The sequence below is a fragment of the Habropoda laboriosa genome, unplaced genomic scaffold, assembly GCF_001263275.1.
Source record: "Habropoda laboriosa isolate 0110345459 unplaced genomic scaffold, ASM126327v1 scaffold54, whole genome shotgun sequence".
Lineage (NCBI taxonomy): Eukaryota > Metazoa > Arthropoda > Insecta > Hymenoptera > Apidae > Habropoda > Habropoda laboriosa.
Genome location: NW_017100156.1, coordinates 228,972 through 251,781, shown reverse-complemented (window position 1 = coordinate 251,781; position 22,810 = coordinate 228,972). Strand labels below are relative to the sequence as shown.

The 22,810-nt window shown below is 38.2% G+C and overlaps 2 protein-coding genes across 7 annotated transcripts in view; one reads left to right on the top strand and one right to left on the bottom strand.

Annotated features, from left to right (window-relative positions):
- Window positions 1-22,810, bottom strand: part of LOC108576602 — a 26,364-nt gene that overhangs the window by 2,509 nt on the left and 1,045 nt on the right. For 3 of the 6 annotated variants that reach the window (XM_017939653.1, XM_017939623.1, XM_017939662.1), the window contains exons 2-4: window positions 13,754-14,088; window positions 10,714-10,922; window positions 95-317 (exon numbers count right to left, since the gene is read on the bottom strand). In XM_017939653.1, coding sequence (XP_017795142.1) covers window positions 95-317; window positions 10,714-10,741 — 251 coding nt within the window. In that variant the 5' untranslated portion in view covers window positions 10,742-10,922; window positions 13,754-14,088. Of the gene's footprint in view, window positions 1-94; window positions 318-10,713; window positions 10,923-13,753; window positions 14,104-22,810 lie in introns of those variants that run through there. The other 3 variants (XM_017939638.1, XM_017939645.1, XM_017939630.1) reach the window with 3 other exon arrangements.
- The window catches only part of LOC108576642 (cytochrome b561-like), an 11,086-nt gene continuing 10,712 nt past the window's right edge, over window positions 22,437-22,810 (top strand). The window contains exon 1 of the mRNA XM_017939684.1: window positions 22,437-22,452. The gene's annotated coding sequence lies outside the window, so the exon portion shown is untranslated. The remainder of the gene's footprint in view (window positions 22,453-22,810) is intronic.

The window sequence follows — 22,810 nt, the reverse complement described above, 5'->3', positions numbered from 1 at the left end:
CTCGGCGGGAATTTTGAATTTCAAAATTAGATTTTCACAGAATTGCGATAAAGAAAAAAGAATGCGAGAGTTAAACCGACGGAGAGAATCTTACCTGCTTTTATAAACAAGCAGAAGGATCATAAGACCGAAAAAACCACCGAGAGTCACTGCGATTCTGACCCCGGTCATAACATCGTAAGTTTTGTAGAATTCAATTTTGAGTTGCTCCCGCTCGCTGAGGGTCGACGTCGCTTCCGGCAGGAACGTCGTCGTGTCCATCCTCCTCGTCGTTACGTTGCTTACGTTCACGTTGCTGCCTACAACACTCCCCATACCTGTACACAGGGACAAAATTCACATTCTCTTAACTTACAATTTTACACTGTACACCGTCGTGTTTGCCTTTCTTCGGGCGAATTCAAATTGTCATTCATCTCAACGAAAGACAGAAAATTCGTAAATGTACGCAAATTAGAGCAAGAGATTGATAAACACAGAAATTGCAAGAATTAATATCAGTGGGGGGACTTGTAAGAATTCGTAGTGGCAGGGCTGTAGCGATAAAAGTAAAAGAGATGGATTGAAGATAAACTAAATAATTATTTAGAAATTATAAAACAGGAAGTTTCGTTTTATACTGGAATACTTACGGACAAGCCGCCACTGATTAATATATTAAATTATAGAACCATGTAAATTATAGAACCATGTAAATTATCCGTAAATGCATAATTATAATTTTGAAATATGATCCTACATTCTTTCCGTTGAAAAAGTAACTGTAAATTAAACAACATCGTCGTCTAGTATAATCAGGCAAAACCAATGTTTTCGAACAGACTTTCTTTATTAAAGATTACTTTATAATCGAAGTATAGTTATAAAAAATACCCTGCGCAAAAATTTGACTTTAACACTTTCGGCGATCACGTTGCCTGTTTAACTGTTTGTTAAATAAAATGGTAGATACTAAAAGCTGAATTACATTTGTCAGCGGGTTTGAATGTTGTTGAAGAGAGAGAAAAAAAAAAAGGGTACCAGGCTACTTTGACACACTTCTCCGCGTACAAAAGGTTATGCGACATGCTCGTATGAAATGTATGGACATGCACGCTTGCAAATAAATCGCGATGGAGAAGGTGAATTGACTATAAGTCTCAGAGCACCCCACTTGGTCGGTAAACTGTGACATTTTTACCAAGCATCAAATTGTTACGTTCTCGTTGTTACCGACAATGGTAACGTCGTTTTTAGAATACTTCTAAAAATGTGTATATACCTACCCTCGAAACCGAGTTTTCATGCGAATGTTAGAAAAGCTGCAAATTGTATAGAAAGTTGTGTACAATGTGACACTCTGTTCGAGTTTCAATTGGTAATGCGAACGCGCATCCAACTTTGATTGTCGATTGATATATTTCGAAAATTTTTCACATTTTCCCCATCTTCGTTCCTCATAATAAATTAAAAACATCTCCTATATACAGGTCAATTGAAACTTATCGATTCTCCAAAAAGAAAAAAAAAAAAATTTGTCTTAATATATAAAATTTAACATACGTCGTTACAATTTTTTTCTTTTTTTTCATTAATTCGTCTAAATAAATATTCGCTTAGGCGGTAATTTTTCATATTCACCGAGACAAAGTGAAGCATCGAAGCAAATGACGGATCGTTGACTTGAATGACAATATTCGTGTGATAATGGCCGGAAATGAATTTCTATCTATTGAAGGCGTCGTCTTATTGTTGAATCGGAGCAAAGGTATTGGAACCACGTGGTATTGGTTCGAAAAAGTCATAGCGTGGCTATCGAATTCCAGCGATAATCAATAGCGCGGAACTTTCAAGGGGTGTCCTATAGAGTGCCACTCAATCGAGAGGCTGCTACCTCGGGAATGGAGAACACTTTGAAAACAAAGATAAAGTGAAAAAGGCCGGCGAAACAATAGAAAACAAGGAAGACACGCTATATCTCTGTTTGCAGCAAATTTTCATTCTACGAAATCTTCGATCGTGCAATTGATTTTGTTTTCTTTTTTTATCTACTTGAGAACAACGAAACGAAATATCGTCGCTTGATCGTTAAAATGGATTTGTTGCATTATTTTTATCTTTTCTTTGAACTTGTTAAAAAGGAAAATATGTACGTATACTAAAATATAATAAGAATGTTTTCTCATTGAGATTTATGTTTTCGTTGTAATTATTGAAAATGTATCGGTGAATTTTAATAAGAAAATTTTCGGGTGGAGAAATTTTCGTCGATGGTATAAAATGGTCCAGACCGATACTTTGATACAGCTCAGCCATGCTAGTATTGTACTCATAGGTTCTAGGTTCTGGATATTGATTCCAAGCTAGAGAATCGATGGAGCCTGTCTTACGACGTCTCGATAAGACCTGTCACTGATAACGCTTCACCCATTCTGCAGAGAAATCTATTTGACCTACCTTACTTTTCCACGTAAAACCGATTTCGGATGCTGCGCTATAGATGCGCATCGCTTATTGGAGCACAAATTACGATGCTACTGTATATGTATAAACGAATGAAAACAAAGACGAAACATCTGGTAGAGATTAATCCAGAAATAACTGAATAACGCAGAATCATTGGAGAAAATTTATTATTCGTTCTTGTCCATAATTCATGCTCCTTTAACTTTTACAACCGTTCCCTTCATTATTATACTATTACATCTGTTGAATTTTATCGTCTGTAATATAAATTGGAATATCCGCATCGGCGGACAAAACATTCCACACGTACAGTACGTCGTGAAATGATACAAAATTGAATAATCATCCGAAAGGGGTGAAGAGAACAAAGGGATACCTAATAATCAAAAGGGGCAAAAATTCGACGAAGATTGCAAGTTTGGAGAGCTGAAAAATTCGAACGATTGAAAGAGAGAAAAGAAATGAATAGACACGTTCTTTAGATGTTCAACGAAACGGAATTCCCGGTGAACTCAGTCGAAATTCCGAGATTTCGCTTAGGAAGCACTGAATAAGGGGGTTAATAGGTCGATTTAAGCGAACGAGGACGACAACCTGTGGCTGGTATGTGGTAACCCTCAAGGATCCTACCTTACACAATCCTCCGAGAGCTTTAAAGCTATTTGCTGATAGCATCGATAATAACGAACCTGCCTTAAAAAACGATCATTTGACAAACTATGCCGGAGAAAGAAGAAAAAGGAGCAAACCTTTATCGATCCTTAATCAATCATTGAAAATTATTCTTGCACGTATCGTCTCTCTAATTAATTAAATTCAACCAAGTTAATCGAAATCTGTCGAGGTCTGGTCGTTCGTTCGTTGAGAAATGATTAATTCACCTCGCGTTTTTTAAAGAACGAATTTTCACGTATAAATTAACGAACAAATTCGTTGGAAGAGACGTTGAAACATCTTTTAATCACTATCTTCCATCAGATACTTCTTTGTCCTTGTCAAAAATGAGTTCCGGCCAGGGTAAAGAGAAACGAGTCTATACAGCTATATAGTAGCAACGAGGAATTCGTTCAGTCGCTTTTCCCTTCTTTCCTTTAAAGGGAAACTCGAACTCGGTCTCTCCTTAAATGTACAAACACGGTATCCTCCTTTCTCAACATCGATGTCCATTATCTCTATGTGAACTTCGACAGCTATACGACACGAAACTTCGATGAAATCTCCCGATGGTTACACGCGATCGGGTATAATGCATACCTTTGACGGCTTAACAACTTAACGAAGGGATCCGTATTATGGATGCACCTACATTACCGGTCTAAACCATCAATTTAGCTGCTTATAAACGAAAATTTGCCCCGTTGTGAACATCGACGAAGCACGTCGTTCACGTCTTCGTTAATGTTAGACAGTTCAAACGAAATAATAAGAGATTCGAAGAAGAAAAAAATAAAAAAATACTCGATCGATCACGATGGAAAAAACTCGGCATTATTCAAGAGAATTACTATGTAACAGGTATTAACAGAGTAATCAATTAATAAATTACCACACACACACACACACACACACACACGTGAGAGTTATAAAAAGTGATCGCTTAATAATTCAATTCGTGATCGTACATTTTCCGACAATTTTCCGCAGACATTCTACGTGAAATATGGATGAAATATCTTTCTCCGGGAACCTGTCATCTTAACAACCCCGTTAAGAAATAAGTGTGCCGTTGAAAAACGCGTATTACAACGAATGAAATATCATCGAGATGATACAGACACACCATCTATCCAACGCTGAAAACGAACCGCGCAATTGAGACAGTATCTCTCCTCCGATCGTCAGAATCCAAGAAAAGCTAGCGTCTGAGCGGAATTTTATTTTCTGACAAATAAGTGCCCGAAGATAGATAAATTGTCTTTTTGATTAATGAACTTCATCGCCTCTGTATTACCAAACAGTGGAGAAGAAGGAGGGAGAGATATCTCGTAAATCAAACCTACGTATTCGATACCTACATATTCCTCTGTTAATGTATACCGAGACGAGCATCTTCTCTGAAACAACCCATCGACACACCCCGTTTTCCGTTTACCGACATACCTACCTACATATATGCACGTATACGTATAACACATGTACATATACAAATGAAATAGCCATCTATCTAAACAGGACGAGTAAAATTGATAACCAACACAACTCTCTCTCTCTCGAACAACCGAGCAAACTCAATTTATTAAATCGCGAGAGCTCCATAGGAAGAACAAGACGTGACTATTGAAGATGTAATCGTGGTCGAATTATATCGATTCTGACTGGTACTACCTAGCCAGCAGCCGAGCAGCAATTTGTAAAGCAATCAAGAAAGAAATCGTCCTTTTCTTCGTGATGGACAAAAGGGGTCGTGTCGGATGGGAATCGATATGGGGCAGGTAGGCGGTCGAAGGCATTTCAGCTTGGGGGTAGGAGAGGGTAGACGGAGGACTCGTCGGGGTGGTTGAGCTGGCAGGGGAGCCAGGTATCGATTCCAGGCTGCAAGAGGAGAAAGAACCCCTCCCGTTGCTCCGTGCCCTCTTCCCAGCCCACGCACTACGGGTCACCGGGTCAAAGCTCACGGCCGGCTCACTGTTGCTTCTGCCGTTTCTTGTCATTGTTTTGATCGTACAATATTCTCTGCGTTTCAAAGGTAATAACAAAAAAAAAAAAAAGAAAAAAAAAGGACCGGTAACATGATTTTCGTTGACGCGAAAAAATTCGGGGGGTGTGTTTCAAGGGGAATCCACGTTGTACGTTGATCTGGACGTATGGGTGAAAATTTGGACATATTAGGGGAGGAGTGTTGAAATTGACAATCTTGTAAATTTTCGCGTATGTTGTATAATATATACGTACTTCGTGGTGAAAGGATATTTTAGTCAGATCTAATTATTCTAATGGACTTCCCCGTCTGACATTGTCACCGATTAGTATACCGATCTTCGTCCGGTCTTTACGTTACAACGTTGTTAACAACGACGATTATTATTAACATGTTGCATTAAAAAAATTGTGCGGTAGATTACGTTCACGTCTCTTCCTTTGATGGCTTCTAATCCATTAGCGGTAATATGCTCGTTCTCGGACTGGCGAGAACGGAAATGGTTAACAATACCATTTCACAGCTCTTCTAAACGGCGGGAAATTAATTCCCTTGAAATAATATCATTTTTTTTTGTTTTTTTTTTTGTATTTTTTACGTAGCCTTTATGAAACAGTGAAAGTTAAATTGGACCGTGAATATGCGGTGAAAATTCGACTACCACTTGAGAGAGAGAGAGAGAGAGAGAGAGAGAGAGAGAAGAAAAAAGAAGAAAATCGTCTCTAATAGTAGCGTGATCCTGAATTAGTATAAAACGGTGAAGAGTAACGAGCGAATGAGAGACGGAAGAAAATAGGGAGTCGTTATGGTTGAGAGAGAGAGAGATATATATACCGATGGTACTTCAAAAGCTCATACTTAGGACTGATTGTTCTTCTGGTGATTGCATCCTTCTCGGTATCATTCACCCTCTCTCTTGCTTTCATCGCCGCTCTCCAACCTCATCCTTTCTTTTTACATTTCAAATGCTCGATAACTGATATTTCAGGAACGTTTCCAATCTTCCACAATTGAGAGAAACAGTGGCCGTTCGGTCACTATGCAGTTTCCCGTGGTACAAACTTGAAACAGTCAATATCGAACGTTCGCCGCAATACCGGATAACCAAACTTTTCCAATAAAATTCCATTACAACGAAGATTCAATATTTCGAAAAGTAAAACCGAAATCACGACCTTGTTTCAAAAAGTAAAACCCACGTTTCTAACGCTAGAGTGACACAATTTCTCGCCAACATCCACCAACGTTCGCAACAGCTGTATCAAATAATCACACTTTTCGATTCGTTCTCCTTCTTCTTTGTTTTTTCATCGGAAGACTCAGTGTTGCACAACGTTCCAATTTTGATAAATAAACAAAAAAATCACCATTTTTTACAGCCGCCGAATGAGGGTAACGTTAAAACGTATACCGAAATCCCTCGCGTTTACACTGTCCTGGAGCTTTCAAGTCGTAGAATTTCTGTCTGGCAACGTCGGGACCGGACAATTCTCATCCATATATTATCAAGAGTTATGAAGTATTCGTATGCGGTACCGCGGGCTCACCTACTTTCTCATGTTATGAAACACAAGCCGTCCCTCAAACCCTAATGTATATAACCGAAAGCAAATGGAGATCCCGTGTAACGTTCTGGATGGTCTTTTTCTCCCTTCCCTCCCACCCTCTCCCACCGAAAGCTCGGCGAATCAGGACAGGACCAAAAACTGAACACCGATTTCCATTTACCAATACGATTATCTGGCAGATTCGAAACGCGCAATATCGCCGGACTATTGCTACCCAGTTACAGAAGCTGGTAAATTACGATCGTCGAATATTGTAAAGCCTCGTTGTCGGGTGATCCTTGAATATTCGTTATCGTTTCGACAGGAGCCAGGCTCGAGCTCCAGGGACGACCGAACGTTTCTGGAGTGGTGTGCACTCGAGTATAATTAGATGTCCCAGTTTACACGGCATCTCATTATGGAATCCATTCTGCCAGCCACAAAAGCTACGATACGTGCTTACATCGGCCGCCTTCCGTTCTCCACCCACTCGATAATAAGCTCACCGCCTTATCGAAATTAACCATCTGCCTTGCCGCGCTTCTCCTCGTGTTTCTAGACAGCGAGGCTGCGCGATTCAGAACAAGAAGATCCACCGCTCGCCTTTTCCTTTCGTTTCCTCTTTAATCCTCTCCCCAACGCTCGGTTCCGTTCGAATGCGAGTGGATGTCTTTAGCCGAGACGATGTCTTGTGAATTTTTAGGGAGAACCTAGCGACTTTTTACGTTAGCTCGAAAGGACCTTTCTTTCGCTGTACCGGAATCTTACGTTACACTCGCGACAGAGTCGAGAGTGTTGAAGATTTCACAAGAGGGTGAAAAATTTCAATCGACGAGGTGTGATGAACGTTTCGAAGTGTGAGATGTGATCGATAAATTGGAGCTTTCGTTTAATTTCCAAACATCCGGTGGAAATAATGAAAAGGAATCTATACTAAATGCAACGGATTCGAGTAATAAATTGCTCCAATAAAAGCTATCGAAGTGTTGTCGAATCGAGTTTAATTTTAACGACCCTAAAAGAGTGCAATCTTTTTTTCCTCCCTTCCCCGGATGAAAAATCGAACACGCTTCGCGACAAATTGCGAGATAGAATTTCGAGGAGCCTTTCGTTCTTCGATCATTATTTCATCGTGGAGAAAAAGGAAAGGAAAAAGAGAAAGATTGTATGATACGTTAGGTATCAAGGTATCCAGCAAAAGAGGCAGGCCTCGTAGAGGATGAAATCCGGTGTAATTAGTAGTTCACACTTGACCCATTAAAAAAAAGTGTCCATTCGGCTGCTATGAGGACCATTGTGAACCAGGGTCATCAGAATAATCAGCTGCAATCAGTCGTGTTCATCGTTGAACTAAATTCGATCCATCAATAGGTCAGTAATTCTAATTAGTATGATTTACGATTTAAATTCCATTGTTCCTCGTTATATCCTTCCTTCTTTTCTTCGCCATCGCGACACGATCATTTCGAAATTAATGAAAATTCGACGCAGGTATCCTTAATTCCGTGAAATACGATGTTCCGTGAACTCCAATTATCAACCGTGTTATCAATACAGAATTAACCGGCGAAACGAGGAGATATTGCCGCACGATTTCAAGGTACACTCGACAAACGTCCGGCACAACAATTGTCTTTGCGGCAAGAACGCGTATTAATTAAAGCATAATTGCAAATCGGCATTCGATGAACCGGACCACCCTATCGAAGAAGATCAAATTGGAAAGAGAAAGAAGGAAAGCAAGCAAGAAAAACAGAGAAACGTTCAGCATGCGGTAGGACAAAGGTCAAGCTCGATATAGGTCGACCTATGGACGGACCCCTTTTGCGGAAGAACTTCAATGCTTCCTGCATTTTTTCTTACTCGAGGGATGGCCAAACTGAGCCTGGTGCCGCCTTAAAGTAGCTCAAGGTTCGCGTTAAGACTGCAGTGCCATGTTATAGCTAAATGGTTTATGCAAAAAAACGAATTATTTTGACTGGTCGCGTCGCCAGGCCGAAACTTGCCCTGGCGAGTTTTAAAAGATTCCACGAGAATAATAGTCCAGTGAAACTTGCTCCGGAATGTGAAAGAGAGAGAGAGAGAGAGAAAAAAAGATGTTAGAAAGGTACATAAGTACTTCGGTATTTTCCACACACCATGAGATATATCGCGGCGTTGTTTTCTTTCCGAGTTTTTTCGCCGGAACTTTTCGGGTATAGAATTTTATTTTCACAGAGGTAAACTGTTCCGAATGAAGTTGTTCTGGAAAATATAATTTCCCCACTACTTCACGTTTCCTTTTTTCTCATTCGACATTTTTCTTTTTCTCATCCAAGGAAAAATTACCGGCGACACTTCGTGCAGGTATTTCACCTCTCGATTAATTTCACGTTCGAATAAGAATTCTTGGAGGAAATCAGTTGAAATATTCCGAGGTTGTAGAAATTGTTACACGAGAAGATTATAGGGGAAAAAATTTGCCTTAGATAGAATACTGGTTGATAATGTCAATGATCCAAGGTCACGTGTAGAATCCATGAGAGGAATAAGAGCTGAAATTCAACGGGACGAATTTAGACTGCGGCCTTCGGCTCGGATTCATCTCAATGTAGCCGTAGAAATTCGATTAGCCGGACGTTCGATTCTACGAACTATTATTTTAATCGTGTTTTCAGACCGGATGAAAATTCCGACAATTTGGCGGATATTTACCGTTAGAACGAGAATTAAATTACAGGTGATTAATTAAAAACTAGTCACAGGCAAATCTGACGTGGAGAAAAGGTTCATTCGATATTTTCGTATGTAACTTGTGTTTTATTTCTATTACAGTCCAATTGTTCCCGTCGTCACCGAAGAATTTCCCCTAACTTTCACGTCGACGTGAAAACAGAATTTTATTTCCTTTGTCGAAATGAAATATGTCCCGTTGCTTACGCGTCAATTTTCATTTGCTGCACCCTGGAAAAGGGTGTTTTTCTCTTTCTCGTCTGGTACGGGGGAAAATTGGAAAAATTTCCCCGTGAAAAATAATTCCCACGATGAGAGGGCGGCGCAGAAAAACGAGCGCCGCTTGCAAGAAAACAAGTTTCGTAACGGGAGCATATATTCCACAGCTCGTTTCCGAAATTTCTTTGGTGGTCTGGCGAGCATCAAGGTCTCGAGCGTAAACAACTCGATTAGGTCAAGATTCACTTGGCCGATTTTATCGCATGAAAAGAATCTTTTTATCTACACGAGAAACATTATATTCAAGTAGTGAACGGTTATTTTTCGCGACACCCCCGTTCTCCATTGTAAATTCGAGTTTCACTTTAATTAAGCAAGCGTTCACCCTAACGCCATTTCGAATAATATTGTCCAACCTGTATTTTCTCACGTTCGACGAAAGATATCGTTCAATCGATGAAAATAATCGGTAAACGACTGAAAGTATAAGGCCCCAACGAGGATGGAAAAATAGAATTTTGTGTATGTAAGATGTACAGGCGGTCAGAAAAGACTATGCACGCCTATCTAACTTGGTATATTTAAACTGTCAAAACAAACTGACAATAGTGCATCACTGTAAGAGTATACATTGTCATAGAATGTTCAAAAATGTTGCTTCTGCTTACATACGAATACACAATTCCTTCTCAAACTAACTTTATTTTGGAAAAAATTGAACCTTTACTTAAAAAATCTATATTTCAAACAACGACCAATATTCAATATCTTGCAAAATCATTCAGGACCACTTTAATGATAATGATAGATCTCCTTCACAACGATCACCTTTCAAGGGTTCTGCATAATCTTTCTAACTGATTGTAATCTTTCACCTATAAAGCGTCGAACGTTTAATTTCGATTAAAAATGAATTTTTATCGCAACTATAACGTCGTTCTAAAATTTCAACTAAACACTCGTATCGTTTTTTTTTAAAGAGCCCTCTCTACCAAATGCGCGGTGTACTCTGCTAACCAACATCGATTTACTCAAAAATATTCTAACATATCGTCGAACGTTATCAGAATTACAACCTCTGCACGGTGAGAATAATGGGAAAAGAATGAGACTTTTAACCGTTGCTTGGTTACGTTTCGCAGAAAATTTTACCTCTATCAATGGACGCAGGGGTCGTCATCGATGCGATGAGAGAGTGGATATCACTTGTCGACTTCCTCCTCCTCCTCCTCCTCTTCTTCTTCCTCTTCTTCCTCGTCCTCCTCGTCTTCGTCTGCAGGAGGAGGCAGGGATCTAGTGGTCATCTCCGTCTTACCCACGACCGCGAGTTCATCCTTACCACACCTGATATCACCTACCATCTCAAACACACGCGTAAATAAACATTTTCTACATATCCATTAACACAGTGCGAGACAGTGTGTGTGATCGATCAGAAAATAATCCAAGCAAATGGAATTCACCGACGATCGCGTAATTCGAAAGTATTCCGAATGAAAAAAAAACTTTCTATTCATAGAGATGTAAAAAGACCGTGGATTTACCACCTCCCCCGGTTGGGTATCGGGAGAATTTCAAAATTCCTCACCCTTGTGAAATTCGCTCTGTGATTTCGACAGCTCGAAGGAATTGTCACTGTTGCAACTCAAGAGAAACGGGAATTTACACTTTTGAAAAATCACTTGTGAATGAAAATTGAAATTAGAGAAACGCAGAAACGTATCGAATCGTTACCAGGTGCGAGGGGGGAGAGAGGCATTGAAAGATCGATACAGGATGGGTCGGATAGGTTCCATCGAAGTCGAAGAGAGTTCTTTTCATTACCGAAGTTTCAAAGTTTCTGGACCACGCTTAAAACCGCAATTTATCGTTGCGGCTCTCCCTAAAACTAAAATTGTTCAACGAGATTCTCCTCTATATACACAACGTTTAGCTTGTTTGTGTTTGAGTAACTGGATTTGGTTTTGACATAAATAAATAGCTGCTCGTTGAACTTGGTATACAGAATAGATATACATACATGGTACATAGTATAGAGGGTAATTAGGCGAATTGATCATAAAAATTCAAACCGTTCTATGCGACATTTCATCAAATTTCACGCCTAATAGAATCGATTACTCTGAACTTCGTGGAAATTTCATTATTTCCAAGGAATTTTTCATCTTCAATAGCATTCACGTGATAAGTAAAATGTATGGAAAAAAAATAAAGAAGAAAATTAATTATAAACGTAACAATATGGTTAAGGGAATTTCTCGACGTTTCTCCGTGAAACATTGAGTGCTTTGCAAATTTAATTTCACCATCCCTTGGACACCGCCATTTATAATACCCAGCTCGAACAGCTAACTGATAACTGATAACGTTTTTTACCGAACAGAACTCTAGCAGTTTACGGATAAAAGGTGTAAAGATAGGGGGTTCCCGTAGTTGTTTGATGAAGAGCTGGAGTGGATAATTGATAATAACCAATCGACAGCTTCTGATATTTATGGAGCACTCTTTGCAAGCTGCACGCATTTCCTTCCTGCACTTTTAACACTTACCGTATCACTTGTTATTTTGATATATCGATGCATATCGTGTATTTCTCGAGAATGTTCGTGAAAAAAAGAACAAAGCATCTTCGCTAGGATAACGATTAAAAAATTTCGAAAGAGGATCACGTATCGATGTAACGAAACAGTGGAAACATGTTTAAACATGTGAATTAAATTTCACACGCGATAAATTTGCATTAATTTTCCATTGACAACGTTAAAATCAATTATCAACCGGCAAAACATCGTCGAATTATTCGAATAATTATTCCATTCTATTTCACTCGGTATGCATTTTTCGACTGGCTTGTGTAATTCGAAAATACACCGTAAACTTTCTGCTGAATTAATTTCAACGAAAAAAAACAAAAGAAAAAGAAAATGGTAATTTATACGATTAAATCGAGTTCGTTTACGCTTTAACCTGACGTTACTTTAATTGCATTACGTACTTTAACTCCATTGTAACGGCACATTTGCATTTAGATCGCTTCGCGGTTCGTATTGAATTTAAACGGGAAAATTTATTTAATTTTTCGACGACCGAATATTGTGTCCTATCGCCATCGGAGATTCCAACTGATTTTAATGCGGCTTCGTGTTCCGTTCAATTTCGTAGAATTGAAATTTTCATAGTCTAGGGAATTTCTAAAAGCTAGCATAGGTATACGTAATCACACTGTTTCACGTATAAAACGATACACGACTACAAATTAAAAAATAATAAATTAATCAGAAAACTGAAAACTTCGTCCAAATATACACCGAAGATGAACGACCATTTTTACCGAAAAATTACAACGAAACAAATAGCCAGAATTACTATCTGTTTCACCCTGGTCGGTCGAGTTCCACGAAATTAGAACACGTCTCACGGCGAATTTTTCACTTTTTATTTTTAATTCTTCCATGTATTTTAGAAAGTTCAGCCGTGACAAAGGCGTAGTTCGCACCAGTGTATCGTTAATAAGGACACCAGTAGTGCGCTGAGAACTGAATACCTCATGCTCTGCACTCCACACTCTAGAGCACTTGAGAGGAGGCCAAGAGCCCTGAAAGGTATCACTGCTAATTTCTTTTAAAGAGAAACACGTCCTCGGTTCACCGAGACACTCCGCCTCTGATGTTGATAACGTTTTCTGCTGGAACACCTGTTTCGGTCTGGGTCTCGGTCTCGGTCTTGGTCTGAATATCGCGGTACGCCTTGGCTTCTGACTCTCTTACGTTTTCCCCATCTTGGTTCTCGTTTAAATCCCTAACCCGATTTTCATTCGTAGTGTCTACGAATAATTCGAGGAAACACTGACAATTCTCTTGTTCGTTCGAAATCCTTTCGAACTTTACCGGGGAAAATAATCGATCGAAACAAACAATTATTTCTCTATCGTACGAAATCACACGTGAACGACATTCTAAATATCTTAAAATTCGCCGTTTGAAAAATCGAACAGTCCAAATATGTAAGCGATTCTTTTCTTCTCTTTTTTTTTTTTAAGTTTGTCGATAGTAAAGTTGAAGAATTTGAAAATTTTCCGATTCCAAAAATCTATTCCATTAGAAGAAACAACTTGCATAAGTATCTTTCGATATCGCAATTTTTGCATTGTCAGACTCGGGGTAAAAGGATTTGAAATATTCCATAAACTCACCACAAGTTTCACGAAGTGTCTTCCATCATCCTCATTGAGGAGGCAACCGTCTCCAGCGGGTGTCTTTTTTCCGTTTGCGACTTCTCCTTCCTAGGAACCTCCTTTAACGAACATTCTCGCGACGCTTGCAAGTGCATATTATTCTATCCCCCAGACTATCGATGTTGCTCCGTCTTCTTCTCATCACATTTCAATCGTCACTGTTTAAAACCACTGGACGTATTTTAGAGTTCACTATGCCGACACAGTTAGTTTCTTTTGCAACATTTCCTTCCGGTGCACACGGCCGTCGTACGGTTTGCGTCTTTCCTCTTCATCGTTCACTTATGCCTTTTCTAAACTTTCATGTGGATTAGTTGAGAACGTAAACCGCGTTAAATATTTGAATAGACGCAATCGTTACCTACACACCATAAAGTTTGAACGTACCACACCAAATGATAGATTAATACCGAACAGCTGATCCAGTTACAGATAGATACACACACGTGTTTATTAAATAATAATAACAACGCTAAATTTTTGGTCAAGAAACGTAGGACCAGTATATTCTCCACAAGTGTCAGACCGCAAGGAAGCTAAACCTGACACTCCTAGAGTCAGGAACTACGTTTTCGAGCCTCGCGCCCGCCTTTGTAGTATGCCGAACGTAGACAAGGACAACGAATAAAAGATAAGCATGAAACGTGAGTCGGGGCAACCAAGCGATTTAAATATCAACTTTTTTAATTTAACGTTTTTTTATCACGAAATATTTCTTAACATATTGATGAGATTTTTCTGGGGTAATTGCCTTAATTACGACCCGGTCCAACTTACCCGCTTATGCATGGCCGTTAGTAAATCTTGCTCCTTTTTCCTAGCCTTTCCCCCCTTTTCTTTTGCTTATTTTTCTCTCCCTCTCTCCCTCGCCCTTCTTCTTCTCACCGTATTTTTTTCCCACTTTTTCTCCCCCCCGGGTTGGCTGTGTCGTTCTTTCGAGTGCTGCCAGGCCAGCCACCGTCAAAGGCGAGAAACAATTTGTTGAACTCGCCTCGCGGAACGCGTTTCTCGTTCCCTTAAACGTTTACGTACACGTCGCGGCTGTTTTTTCTTCGTAACGTGTTCGTCGATCAAAAAACCGTCGGAAATACACACCTAGCGCGGAGTAAAAGGGAGAAGGAGGTAGAGAGAGAGAGAGAGAGAGAGAGATGTTTGACGTAATGTAATCACGATTCGTTTACCATCGATTTACCAGCGAATCGTTCAAGCGTGAAAAAGAAGAAAAGAAAAGAAAATTCCGCTAATGAGTTAAACGTCACGTCGGAGTCTCTAAAAATTATCCTCGCGTTTTTATCTTTGGAAGTGACGTGGTGAAAATGATTACTCGCATGGTTAAACTAATTTCAAATGTACTATGTGATGCGCGTGCAGAGAAGCTCTACGACAAAAGGCCTCGTGCCTTTTTCGGGGCTCCCTTTTCCCTGGGAAAGTCCCAGGAAGTGGGGGCGCGGGCCTGCATTGCCGAGGCGATACTCTTGTCCTCGAGGACGAAGAAAAACATCTCTCGATTGTTCGCCTCGAGGGCCAAGAGTCGCCAGGCCTAAGTACGTAAGCCCTCCGTGGCGGTCGCCACATGCTGTTGAACTTAAAAAATGTCACTCGATTCCGATCCTCTCTCCCTCCCCCTCTGAAGAAATCGAAGAAGAAGGAGAGGGAGGGAGAAGAGGAGAAGAAGGAAAGGAAGGAAGAAAATGAACAACGTAAATTGTCCTCCACTTTAAGGACCTGGCGCTACAGTATTTATAGACAGCTTCCTCGAACGGAAATTGAAACGTTCCGAGTGGTAGGATCCTCTAATTCGCGCACCGACAGTAACCCAGTGCAAATACCGGACTTCGGGGGGACTGGCTTCGAGATCTGCCGGCACGATGAATATTTAATGCCGTGAACGGAGTTACGAACGACCGCCACGAAGCGCGAAACACGTTCGAATTATCATCGCGACCGGTTAAACCCTCGTTCCACTGTTACACGTTGGAACGCGGTGGAGGAGGAGGAGGAGGCAGAGTAACGGAAGAAAAGTCACGGGGAAGTCGATCGTTGTGGGGGACGGGTTACGTAACAGCCGGCGTTATCTTCGCCGGAAAGGCATTAGTCCGGCGGAAGTGACAATTTCCGATCGCGAACGTTTCCGTCGATCGGCCGTTCGCATTCATCACCGCGTCGATCCATCATCTTGCCGGACTGGATTAACGGCTAACCACTTCTGTCGGTGACTTTTATTGGCAAACACCGACTGGAAACAACGTTACGTTCCATTCGAAACAGTCAGATTTTTACACCCCGAATTCTCCTTCGATTTATGGCACTGTGATCGTTCCGGCTTCGAGATTCGTACGCGCTCGCGTTTGTAAGTGTTGGAACGCTTGTGACATTCGGAGGTTTGTCGAATTGGAGGAGAGTAATAGAGGAATTGATAATTAATTAATTTAATAATTTAAAATTGTTGTTGAACGCGAAGCAAAGCTGTACGGTCGTACAGAATCGTTGAGATTCTGAGAAAAATTATTAGAATTTCATAGTGTAACATGGTGTACACTACCGGCCAAAAGTTTGGAAACACCTCCCACTTTTCATCGATATTAAATCTGCTGCTAATTTTTTAGAGATCTCAAGTATATCTCAATTCTGCATTTATCAATTTATCTTAAATCAATTGATTCGAACGATAAGAAATTCTCAAAGAATGAAAAATGTATTCAACGTTTGTTTGTTATAATATCGTGAAATAAATTATATTATACGTTTTCTCCACCAAACTGGACAAAGTACAACTAGTACTTATCGAAATGATTTATCTCTCTCGAAGAAATCGAGTTTGTATAGTGAGAACGTATAAATTGTTATATGCAATGTTATAACAAATTGTCGGAAGTATAAATTTATAACAAAATTGTGAAAATTGATAAATTACAATTCTGCCTGAATTTTTGAAATTCAGAAAAACACAGGTAAACTTCCATTGCATTTAAACGATATTCTCCACCAAACTGGACAAAGTACAGTAAATTCTCTACAAGAGTCAGTAAGTTTACTGTCTCGCAACGTAAATTTAAGTAAATTAGGTTGAACTGTAGAGAAAATGCACAGAACTGAACAAATAATTCATTTCGCGATATTATAACAAACAAACGTTGAATACATTTTTGATTTGTGTAAAAAGGATTATTTAACTCGATAAATTTAGCTGTACTATGGTTATTTTTAATCTACGACCACAGGTCAACCTGATTTTTAATCCCTACGAAATTAATTTAACCACGAGTAAGTAACGAGAACGCTGAAACCTATGTTTCCATTGAAGAATATTGTAAAAACGTATAAATTGTTATATGCAATGTTATAACAAATTGTTAGAAGTATAAATTTATACCAAAAAATTGCGAGAATTAATAAATTATACGTTATTATAACATTACAATAGAAATCAAAATAGAATTACGAAAGAATCGGCGATTATCTGCGAAAAATAATTGATTCCCGCGAAAAACGAAGGATTTCCCGCGAAAAGTGACCGATTCCCGCGAGAAATTATCGATTTCCCGCGCAAAGTAGTCCGTTTCCCGCGCAAAGTAGTCCGTTTCCCGCGCAAAGTAGTCCGTTTCCCGCGCAAAGTAGTCCGTTTCCCGCGCAAAGTAGTCCGTTTCCCGCGAAAAGTAGTCGATTCCCGCGCAAAGTAGTCCGTTTCCCGCGCAAAGTAGTCCGTTTCCCGCGCAAAGTAGTCCGTTTCCCGCGAAAAAAATTGATAAATTATACCGTGTTACGATATCGGAAATCTCCCGCGAAAATCTCCCGCGAAAATTTCCCGCCTGACCTAACCGACGATTTTGCTAATGACTTTGGGGAGAGGGTACCGCAGGTATATAAGGACCCGCCGATGTCCCGCGAAATCATTTACCCTTTATACTGGGCCCTAGACACTTCGCGGCGTATTTTGACCTGAAGGTTCTGAGATGTGAATAGAGTGGTCGGGGGCTACTAGCTAGTCTATGTCCACCCTGTACACACTCAGCCTTCTTGTAACACTTGTATACATTAGAATCAATTAGAATTTCTATTACTAATTATTAAACAAATTTTAACAATTACCGGCACTCGCTAGGCACGTAATATCAGACTTTAAATACTCGACTTCGAACTTCGGTTTAGTCATAATTCTATTAATGTTATAATAACGTATAATTTATTAATTTTCACAATTTTATTATTAATTTATACTTCCAAAAATTTGTTAAAACATTACATATTATTATTTATACATTTTTGCAAGTTTCTTTGACAAATAAGTACGTTTCAACGATCTTATTACTTTCTCGTTGTGAAATCAAGTTCGGAGGATTAAAAATCAGGTTGACCCTTGGTCGTAAATTTAAAATAGCCATAGTGAAGGTGAAATTATTATTTTAAATAAATGTTTCTATACGAATTAAGAATCTATTCAACGTTTGTTTGTTGCAATACCGTGAAATAAATTGTATTATATATTTTCTCAGTTTAGACTGAATTTAAAGTTCGTAAGGATTAGAAATCAGGTTGACCTGTGGTCGTAGATTAAAAATAGCCATAGTGAAGGTAAAATTATTACGTTAAATAATTGTTTTTATACGAATTAAATATTGATTCAACGTTTATTTGTTGCAATACCGTGAAATAAATTGTATTATATATTTTTTCTGTTTACACTAAATTTAAAGTTCTGTTTACATGTTATAACAATTAGAATGTAGACGTTTTGCCGTTTCACGGTTTTTCCTCTGTTAATTATGTGTTTATAAATCATTTCAAACTAAAGCAGCACCATGCCCACCCTTAATTAAACCGTCTCAGTAGTTTACCGTAATTAATAATCTATTTTCGGAATTTATACGAGAATTTTTGAATTTTAGTAAATACTAGAGTCAGTGCATCGCGTATTGAAATAATAGCTTCATCCCTAGTTCGTTTATTATTGAATATTTTTACGCGTTTAACTTATGCTTCTCCCCAATTCTCGTCGCGTATTTTATTCAAATTTTCTTATATTCTAGAATCGAAAAAGATACGAATTCGCGTTTTTTCTTTTGATTCTTTCAATTTTTCAATTGCATTACGCGTTGTTGCAATAATTTCTATCGTTACATTTAATTCTAATTGTTTAGCAGCTTTTCTGCTGCTATCGACCCTACATTTTACTGACACTTGTGGAATCGACCCTACATTTTTGTTTTTTTTTTTTTTACGTGGAGGTAGGCCGACTCTATGTGATAAACAATTGGCAACCAAACGGTGGCTCGTTAAAGCGATATATTATGAAATTAAATTAATCACTCAATAAGTATTAACATTAGATTGTTTCCTCGATATGGTCATGGTGGTCATCAGTGACTGGAGTGCCTCAAATGTTTAGAATAATTAAAATAAAATAAATGTTGTCAACTAAAAATTTTGAACGTCATAGCTAGCTAGACATAAAGCATAATACTATAATCCTATGCTTAAAATGTATTTTTTTGTGGTCGCCTGACAGCAACCTGTAAATCTGGCGCGACAGTGAACGTGTTAATACGTAAATGTTGTTCATATTATATCGTGTTTTATATCATTTTCAGCAGAAAAATCTCACCAACATGTTAAAAAAAATTTCAGATGAAAAAAAGTAAAATTAAAGAAATTATATTTTTCTATTATGATTTGTGGAGCCGTGAAATCTCGTAAAGGAAACCGACTGGTGTAGCGTTACACGCTTGGCTGACTGCGAGCGAGATAACATGGACGCTGCAATGACGCAGATCTAGGCGTAGGACCATCTATACTGTCACTTGTAGAATCCAAACCTACTGACTCTTGTGGAGAATTTACTGTATTTGCAGGGCCGCATTTATTCTTTTGGCAACCCTAGACGCGCAACAATCATTACGATGCTTCAAAAGAATAAATCGATTTCGTTTAATCAAATGCATACGCATTTTGTTTTTTTTTAAGTTTATTGAAAACGAAAGTCGACATTTCCGTAATACCTTGATTTATTAAAATAAAAATAACACAACATTGGTAGACGTACGTATATTTGCATTGAAAAAAGAAGTACAACAATAAATCAGTTCAAATTTAAATTTTTAAAAAATTAATAATTAAAAGATGTTTTTATATCGTGAATTTAATATTTAAAAAGAAGTACTTTATTTTTTAACTATAACTAGACTGTTTTCTATATTGTTGATTGTGAGGGGTAAGGTTTTGAAATGTGGTCCCAGCTTGCGCCTAACACGCCTTATGATAAATACAGCCCTGCGTATTTGAACAATTTCATTGGTGTTTTGAGAGAAGATCGAATAATTCGTGATATTTTAGGTAACTTTTACGTTACCGCGTCCGCCATATTGGTACTAGAAACTAGAAGAATTGTTCGCAGAAAAATGAAACGAAAATTATTCGAAGCTTTCAAAGCAGTAATTTCTGTATAAGGAGGACGCGCTAACGAATGTAAAAGCCTTTTACCATTACGCCGGCGAAATACTAACTCCCCGAGTTACCGTATCCCTTATGTTTTTTGTCATTATTCCTATTATCCACGGAATATTATAACAAATATAATTCCACTTGCACTTGTTGTGCAAGAATAAATTATTTTTATAAACTAATTAAGTCACAGCGTGACTTACACACATACATATAGGTACAACCGTACATAACAGTAACGTTCATTGGAATTGTAATAGACTCCGTCAAATCGTTAGTAACATGATCACTTATCCACATCCATTTTGCGTCATTTCACATCATAAATCGGCCCGTATCAATTTGAATTGCACGTTTTATATATAAATTTAGAAACACTTCACATACTTTGCACACACACGCACACGTCGCAGCACACGCATACAAAGTATACTCGAATTAAATTACTACCGCAAACTAAGTGTTAAAAAGAACCGTGAAAAACTCTACCTCAATTAGAATATTCGTAGCAAACGTACGTTTGGTAATTTCCACAATTTAAATTTCCCGCGATAACTCTTCTTTTCACATAACGTAATCATCTCCGCTAACGTTAACGAGGAAACAATGAAACGACGAAAAAAAGAAGAAGGAAAAACAGAAAGCTCGATTATTAAACGGCGAAATGTACCGTTTATACTACAATAATCAAGTGAACGTTGAAAATAGCTAATTCCTCGAGCTCTGATCAATAATTGCATAGCTAGCAAAATAATTAATCAGCTTAGAATTAATTAACAATATTTCTAACGACTATTTGGAAACATTAGATATATACAGCGTATGGAATATTTGAACGATGTGACGCAACGAATTGATTAACAATTGTACACGCTGATAAGCTACATTTTTCGGTGAAAATGGGTCGCGTGAAGTGTTACAAGCCATTTCCTCAGAAACTATAAACTCTCTTTTTTCATACCCGGAGGCTAGAGGTAGCATTTCCTCCGTTTCTTCAAAGTAAAATGGGACATAAATTCCTTTACTCTCGTTAGGATAGTTCATTTACAAACAAGAAACATTCGTCAGAGTGAATTAATCAATATTTATACGCTAATGTTATTATTTCAGTTTCTAAGGATAATGGTGTTCGATAAATATTCAAGTAAAAAAAGGAAAAAATTTATTTAGCACTTAAACATTGCTTCTACTATCTGTTTAATACCATTGAACGTCAAAGTAGCAAGAAAGTTAATATCGACTCACGATTGGTTTTCATGAAAACACTTCTTCACATTTTATAATATCTCTATTTATACAAAGATAAATTCTGTCTAAGGTATATTAAAAATTATACTTTTGATTGATTTGAAAAACTAAAATAATTAAAAAAAAATGCTTTACACATCGTGTAACATGTAAAATATTTCTGAGCTTGATATTTCTTAAAACACATGTATTACATTTTATAACGCAGAAAATATCGAAACCTGGAATATCCTAAAGCACAATGTTCTCGATGATTTAAAATGCCATCAAGCGTGAACAGTTAAGAAACGATTTCCAGAAGCACAAGGAAATTTCAAAATACCAGTAGAACAACAACTGCCTGTATCTTTCAGCATGTTACCATATACGTGTGTATGCACGTCATAAATTTTATTCCTCTTATATACATACATGCCATATACGCACGATACAATCCATATTACGTTTTGTGCACGCTGCCACATAAATAAATGACCCGTCTCTGTGTGTAACATGTAAATAAATATATAAGATAATTTCATAGGTAATATCGTGTAGTTTCAAACGACCCTCGTAAAACACGCGATCGCACTCATGGAAATAACGCAATATTCCTTTGGATAGAGCTAACGGTATTTCGTGCCTTCAATACGTTAATCAAATTCGCGACTCCATATAAAATCATCGTTTGACGTTTTCGTGTGGTGAAAATTCCATGAAAAATTGTTTTGCTTGTTCGCAAAAGCTTTCACGAAATGTATACGTACACGGTGTGGAAAAAAACAGGATAATAGAGAAGCGGTACCGTGCAATATTTCTGAAACACTTAGTTTGTTATACAGGTATTCGATAATCAATAACTGAAAAAATCGCGACCGTATGCCATATGGGGCTATCATGAATCAAACGATTTCTAACCTTGACTACAATCTCAATTTTGGCGGTTACATCTAAAAAGACCCTGTCAGTACCTACATATTGCATACGCGTACTTATGTTTCATATGCTTGTGTGCATGTGTACATGGCTATCTGTATGTACATATTAAACGTGTATACACATATACAGGTACCGTGAAACGTGGGAAAACTATATAGAAAAATACTTCAAATGATAATAAAAATCATCCGATTTCGTTTCTACTGATGAAAAAATGAAAATTAAACAGTGAGTCCCGTTAACGTTTACGATCAATTTTTATCCAACCTGTGAATTCTACTTTGCCCTACCCTTTGAAGAATATCAATGAATTATCTCGTTAATTATATACACGTCGTAATTTTATTTCAATGTTTAATTTACATCGTAACCATTCTAAGCAGAAATAGTTATTTTAACGTGTATATAATA